Source organism: Pteropus vampyrus, unplaced genomic scaffold (assembly GCF_000151845.1).
Source record: "Pteropus vampyrus isolate Shadow unplaced genomic scaffold, Pvam_2.0 Scaffold143, whole genome shotgun sequence".
Lineage (NCBI taxonomy): Eukaryota > Metazoa > Chordata > Mammalia > Chiroptera > Pteropodidae > Pteropus > Pteropus vampyrus.
This window is the reverse complement of record NW_011888924.1, coordinates 1,555,362-1,562,809: the sequence shown is the minus strand read 5'-3', so window position 1 is coordinate 1,562,809 and position 7,448 is coordinate 1,555,362. Positions and strand designations below refer to the sequence as shown.

The window sequence follows — 7,448 nt, the reverse complement described above, 5'->3', positions numbered from 1 at the left end:
TGGAATGCTACGCAGCAATGTGACAGATGGGACTCCAACTGCACACAGCAATATGGAAACATCTCTCCATCATACTGGTCAGGGGAAAAGGGCCAAGGCGCATCCACTGCACAACTCCATTTGTGCAAAGTTCAAAACAGGCACAACTCATCCAAGCAGCGACAAGGGGGAAGTGACAATAACATGGCCTCGGACGGGGCTTCTAGGGCGCTGGAAACGTGTAGTTACATGGGTGGGTTCATTTTACGACACGTCTTGGACCTATATGCTGATGATTTGTGTCTATTTCTGTACCTACAGTATACCTCAAAAACTGAGAAATGAACAAAGGACTCATCAAGGCATACCCAGCCAGGCGACGGAAGGAAACGGACATTTTCTAAGGGTCTATGATTACTTCTGGTAACCGGCAATGCAATTCCGTGAGGTGAATTGGAGACTAGAGCATGGTACCATTAGCTGGCGGGCCTGAGTTCCAGGAAGTTTTGGGGTGTGAATCCATTTTCCGCTGCGCCCTGCGTATCACCAAGCACTAGCCCCCGATGGCCGGAAGCAGTGGTGTGGGTTTGTGATCTTTCCGCCATTTCGATCAGAAGTGTGGGCAAGGTATGTCAACCCTCTTGGTCTGTGATCGCAAAAGGAATCCAAATGTACTTACTCCTTTGCAGATGGAAACGGCCTCCTTGGATAAAGATTTCGGATAAGAAACGTTGTGCTCCATTATAGACTGAAACAACTCGTCTTCGTCTTCACCGTCGAATGGGGGCTATTCCGGAAAAGAGAAAGACGACAAAATATTTAGGCAGAGTAATTTATTAACACGGCACCCGAAGATCCGATTCAACACCGAGAAACAGAATGGGTTTCCTGGCACGCTGCAGGCTGCAGAGTTAGCTCAGTTAGCTTTCGGGTTTATTTGATTATCTTTAATTAGGTTGGAGGTTGTGTGATTTCCATTTTTCCTTCTGTCTCTTTAATTATCTTGCCCTGGGCAACTCAAGATAATCTTTAAGAAAAATGTTTTTGAGTAATGCTTTGAATGATTTGCAAATAAATTATAATGAATACATTAATCTTGTGATTATGCGTTCAAAATCTAATTATGATCACGTTAGGTTACAGAGGGCTTTGTTTTCAGAAGGTGGAGCTGGGGGAGGAGTTGGAGAATGTTACTGCCCTTGGGTCCTGAACACGGGGTGAAGGGGACCCATGGGCAGAGGGCTTCCCCAGGTCCAGGAGTTCACACCAGGGCCCTTGTGACCTAACACAGGGCTGCCGCCTGCGTGGTGGCGGTGATGGTGGCTAAGCTTTCACCTCCCTGTCCTCTTCTACCTCCCCATGTAGAGAGTGGGAGGCACGGTGGCACTGTGGGAGGTCACGGCTTTGAAGTCGGGTGGATCTAAACCAGAATTCCAGCTCCGCCACCTCCTAGTTGGGTGTCCACAGGCAAGCGACTCACCTCTTTAAGACACAGTTTTCCAATTTGTAAAATGGGATTCCCTGAGGAGTCTATAAAGTGCCCGATACTCTGTCTTATACGCAGTAAGGGCTCAGTGAAGGGTGCATACTGGTATTGTCTTTTAGGCAGATGAATTTTCATTGAGGGGGCTGCTAGGATCCTCAGGAGAATTTTGTGTGAGCTTGAGCTTTATTCTCCAGCATGTCTTCAACCCTGAGAGGTCTAGCAAATTGCCTGTCACTCTGGTGGGACAACCCACAGGATAAGCTGGCTTATGGGAAATTTCTTAATGTTCCCCTTTGGCTTAGCTACTCTGGAGCTCAGCACAGGAAAGGCAGAGCGGGGTCAGCCCTCCTGTGGAGAATCCCATGTGTCATCCTGTATTTTTCTTCTCGTGTAAAGGAGGATGCACAGTCGCTTTGGTTGACTTGGTTAGGGTCCAGATAATGACAGAGTCTGGCTTAAATTTAAATTATATCATGGACCGAAGACAACAGTGCCGTCATCGGTAGGATATCCCTTCTTATGAAACATTTCCCCGTCAGTAAGAGAGGGCAACTGAACCAAGCAGAGCGTCCCCTACCCCCCACCCCAACCACCAACGCACAAATCATCCCAACCCATTCACGTGGCCTCCAACCTCCATCCTCAGCCCTGAATCGGAGGCGGGCGTGGGGCCAGCACACGGGAGCCACGCCCAGCAGAGGGAAAGAGGCTGAGTATATGAAGAACGCTCCCTTGGGACCAGGTGTGGGAGAACAGGGAGGAGGGGTGGTGACTGATGCCACTCACTTTAATTTTTGGTCTAAAAATATAAATAAACGGGCCTCTTTTCCGGTTGTAAGAGCCTGGTGTTAAGAATGTCTAATTCGGTGGAAGCATGAAGGTGGGTGAGGAGGACAAAATTAGCCTCCTGTGAATGACTCAGAGCAGGAGCAGTGTGTGTGTGTGGTGAGTTTCTGTGGGCAGAAGGAACATGGTGCTTGGGATGCCCGCAAGGCAAGTCGGCTGGAGGCAGACACCCTGCTGGGGGCTGCAGGCTGCAGATAGATGGGCACTGGGGTCAGCAGGGGACGTGCCATTAGTACCTACAGAGAGCGGAGCAGGACAGGCTGGGGCGTGGGTGTGGCGGCGCCTGGCCAAGAGCAACGGTGTGGCCTGACCTCCTGTCCATCTCTCCACGGCTCCTCTGCCTGATCCCACGCAACCGCCCCCTTCTGGACGCCTGTTCCATAGCACCCACAGAAACGTCTTCCCTAATTTGAGATCTGTACACGTGGCTGAGTTTTGGCCGAGGACATTTTCGTAACTAAAACAAACGCGGCATGGTTTCTGCTCAGGGCTGTGAACCGCACACCTCCAGGGGGCTCCATTCACCATGAATTCGCTGTGTGTACATACTCTGCAGTGTCCTCGTGACCTGGAGGTGAGCAAGGCACAGGGTCTGCTGCTGGGTCACCAATGGGCAACTCACAGCCTGGCCCCTTGGGGCCGCCAGTCAGGATGGGCTATATCATTCGTGGGTCTCAGTGCAAAATAAACATGTGAGGCCTCTTATGAGATAATTATTAAGGAGTTTGAGACGGCAAGAGCAGAGCACTAAACCAAATGAGCAGGTCTCTTCTGAGCTTGGGCCCTGTGCGACTGTGAAGCTGGCCAAATGTGGCTGGCTGGTGTCTTTCGCTCAACGGTGACAAAGGCTCCAGGGAGACTCAACCAGCCTCTTGGGTGATGCTCAGGAATGCTACATGGGCTGCGTCACAGGTAATCCAAGCTAAACGTCTAAGAGAAACTTTCTCCAAAGAGAAATTCAAGTGCGCGCTCCCAGGAATCTTTCTCCAGCGAGGGGAAGGCCCCCCTCATTTGAAGGCCATTAGGTCAGCGCAACTGCAGCCCCTGTTCCCCTAACATGGACGCCAGGAATTGTTTGGGGGATGTTCTGGGCAGGGCGCTGGCCTCTGACACCTCCTTAATGCTTTTCAGCTTCGCTCAGGTGAGCTTCCTTCCGCACATGGCTAATTTCTGAAACGGAGACTGCCGTGTCGGGGATCAGGCCTTGTCCCCTGCGGGTGGAAGTCTTCACCAGGAAGCACCCCTGCATCCCTCCGAGGGCAGGGTATCCGGCCCCCTGCACACCCCTGAGAGTGCTCCTTAGAACGTTAACCCGACAAGGTATTCCTGGGTCAAAGTTTGCATCCTACGTCCCTTGTGCAGGTGTGCACTGACATTTTAAAGGGCCTGAGAAGTCCTGCAGTGAAGAACGCTGTTTAACGCAATGCGCATCATTACAGTCTGGAGTTGGAAGGGTCCTCGGAGGCCCCCCAGGCTCGTCCATTGCAGTAAGATTCCCAAACTATAAAGAAAGCCACGAGGCAACATGTCCCTGTGGCAGAGCCTCGGGGTTTCACCCTGTGTCCCAGCCCTGTGTGGCCCCAAGGACTGGACCTTCTCCTGCTGGCTCATCTCGAGGAGGACAGATGCCCGTACCCCTGAAGACGTGCTGTCGCCCACTGTGGCTCTACATCGCCCGACACAGAAGCACAGCCAGCACTCGGGAGAGACCAGCGGCGATGGCGACAGCAGCTGCAGCCACACTGAACTCCTGGCTCTTGCTTCTCCTCCGTGCCATGCAGCCCGTGGAGTGCTTTGTCGGCGGCACTCACTCGGCCCTCACAGCGACCATGTGACGTGCGTGTCATCGATCCCATTTTACAACTGCAGTCCCTGAGGTTCCAGGGAGCGCTCCGGCCAGGGTCACGGAGCAGGGTTCAAGTCCGGGCAGCCTGACTTCGGAGCCCGGGCTCTTAGCCCTTCTGAGCAACGCCACTTCCCCGGCTCGTCCCAGTACTCAGAGTGGGCAGGGTGACCCCCGGCACTGCAGCTCGGCAGCTGGTGCACCCAGCACGTGAAGACGGCTCGGCCGCTCGGGAAGACGGTCGCGGTGCTCTGTAAGAGGCTGATTCACGTCCTACGCGGTGGGCGGTGGTGAGTTCTGAAAATAAAAGGGGGCAGGGGAACAGGCGCCAAGGCCTGAGGTGTGTTAAGTCATCTCGTGGAGAGGGACTGCCTCTTGGTGCGAGACCCGGCACGGTGCTTATCTTTGCTGATGCCACATGTCCACTGAGGGTCAGCAGAGGTCACCCAGGGACCCACCTGGTGGAGCAGCCACCATCTTGGTTGTGTTGTTGGGGGGCTGGGACAGGACCTCAGGGGTGTTTTGGTCCAGCTCTCAGGTGTTCCACTGGGGAGCACATCCACCTAGATGTCATGGGTCGGAATTAGTCCCGTACCCCACCCGATCACGAAGGAACCGGGAGGTGCAATCCCACATGAGCCAGGAGGGAGGAAGACCCCAAATGCCTGGTGAACAGCAACAGTGACCGCCACGTTCAGAAAAGCTCCCTGAAGCCCTAAATTAAAAGCAGGTATTCTTGGGAGAGGAACGAAAGCAGCGTCCACATTTCCTGTAACTAAGAGCAAACATCGCTCTTATTTTTTCTGTGGACCCTGTGGCTTTTCATATTATTTTCGAATGATGCCTAATTTGGAATTCTTGGCTTTTCACTCACTGCTGCAAATACGTTTTCTCTGTAGCCACCAGGGTACCCAGTCTGATTAATGCCGCCGAGGTGATCCATCATCAGAGACTGACTGACTCATTTATCCATGGGTACATTTATAATCGCTTCCAGCACTATATTCTAACAATGGAGGCTGCTCTGAACATCTCCGTGCACAGTGTTTGTTCCTTCTCCGAATTACTTCCTAGAATCATTTCTCAGGTGTGAGATTACACAGCCAGATCACCCCTGGAACATTCTTCCAGGTGACTGCGTGCTCTCAGGCCTTGGTGCTGGAGGCAAGGCAATGGTGGAAAGTTATAATTACATTCATTTTCCTCTCACGCACACCAGCCACTGAGCCTGGGGACAATAGAGGGTCATGTGTTGCCGAGGTACCTAGCACATGACCGTTTTGGATTTTGCTTCTCTCCCCTCTTTCCCCCATTCCCATGATGATCTTTTAAATTTCTACAGATCTGGACTTAGTATTTCCAGCTAAACTACCTGTTAACTAAAAAGTCTTGGCTCGGTGGAACAGTTTTCTGAACGGACCCGGGGGTGACCTCCTTGGAATGTAACTTATGAATTCTAAACGGGCAAACGAGAGATGATGGTTCATTCTTTCCAAAATGATTCCGCAGTCACTTACTAGTAAGTGGTCACTGGAACCATGCCACGTGCATCTGCAGATCGCAGATGACCAGGGTTGGGGGAGAGGGGAGCGCCCAAGGACAATTCAGGCTGATGTCCTGGGATAAAGTGCTCATTACTGATTCACCAGGAATGAAGACAAAGCATTAATAACGCTGTCAGAAAGAGATACAAAGAGGAGAGGGCTGGTCCCTTTATGATGACTACCCGCGACTGCTTCGCGCCACAATAGGCTCATTAGTGTGCTGGGTAAATACTATTTATGCCCCGAAGTGATCATATTTGTCAAGCAATCCAGAAACTGAAGACTCAGGCTGTTTACACTTAGCTGTCCCCTTGGCTGCTGACAATAAATAAAGCAAATGAGAAGAAAATTGCAATAAACCATTTGTTTTTCCTGCTCATCTTTAGCCCTCTTGATTAAAGAAGACAAATTTAGACCACGACCACATCAACAACTTTATAATTAGTCTTACTTTTCAGTAAGAGCCTCTATTCCCTCTGCTGGGTATCCGAGGTTCCTGCAGCTTTGGAGGTGGGGGCAATGCATGCAGGGCCTTTATTATCCTTTTTGGGCTGAGTCATAGCTCAGGAATATGTTCAAATTTGCATTGAGTCAGAGAGGAAAACTAAGACGGGGCGTCTGAAAAGAAACCCTGTGTTTGTGGCAGATGCAGTGAGGATTTCGAGAACAACTGGCTGTGCCTGCCATTGCCCCTGAATGTGGGATGCCTTTAAGGTGTCATATTCAAAGAGTGTCGCCATTTTCCATAGAGATTATGAAAACTTTAGGAGATTATATAAGACTGGCTGATCGACTCCGAGAAACAGGAGAAAACATAATGAAAATGTGCCAGCATGTCTATGAAGCCACTGGGTATGGGAGGGACCTGCCATAAGGAAGGTAAATGTTCAAGTCGTGGGCCTCGGGACCAGTTCTGCAAATGAGGCAGGACTTCAAAATGCATCCCGAAGGGGACTTCCCTGCAGGAGTGAGGGCATTCCCTGAGCTCTCCTCTATGGAAGAAGGATCCAGGAAGCTTGACTAGGAAGCAAAAAGGGGGTGGGGTGGGGTGGGGTGGGGGACTTGGCTGCAGGCCTGGCTTCTGAAATTCTAGTCTCTTGCTGGCCAATAGAGAGACAGCACATTTCATCTCTTGTAAAGTGCCTGTTGGAAAGCGATCCTATTTCCGCCCAACCAATTTCCTTTGTTGGCATATGCAAATGTGACGCTTAATGAAAGCAGGGTTTGTTTTCTGGGCTCCAGAGTCAGAACATTCAAGAAGGGATCCAGGAGGGGAGCTCAGCTTTTTGTGCCTTCCTGAACGGCGAGGCTCCCACGGAGCCGATAATTCAGTCAAATTTTATTGTCAAAATTCTAAAGAGGGGGAAATTAACTGAAGGAGCAGGGAACTTGTGTTTTGCCAGCTGTGGTCTTCCTGACAGTTGTTCTGTAGAACCTGCTTTTCTGCCTTTACAAATGGAGGTATTTGGCCTAAGATGAACATTTTGTTGGGTGGAAAAGACGAAATAAATTATACACAAACCACTTTTCACATATAATTCAAGACTTGCTATCACTGAGAAATAATGACCAAATGTAGGCTAAGTGGCTTGCTCGAAAGTCCCTGGGCTGGGTAGAGGCAAGGTCTATGCCTTATGTCTTTCATCATTTAAAAGACTACCTCGGTATATAAAAGACATAAGATACAATGAAAGGTATAGAGGAGAACTCATCAGTGGCTTCCCACCCCGGAATGAAAGCCAACGGTCTG

General features: G+C 50.6%; 1 protein-coding gene across 2 annotated transcripts in view; it reads right to left on the bottom strand.

Moving 5' to 3' along the window:
- Positions 1-7,448, bottom strand: part of PRKCA (protein kinase C alpha) — a 406,973-nt gene that overhangs the window by 17,413 nt on the left and 382,112 nt on the right. Inside the window, exon 15 of one of the 2 annotated variants that reach the window (XM_011368504.2) lies at positions 659-766. The exons of the other annotated variant lie outside the window; for it this stretch is intronic. Coding sequence (XP_011366806.1) covers positions 659-766 — 108 coding nt within the window. The remainder of the gene's footprint in view (positions 1-658; positions 767-7,448) is intronic. 2 annotated transcript variants of the gene reach the window in all.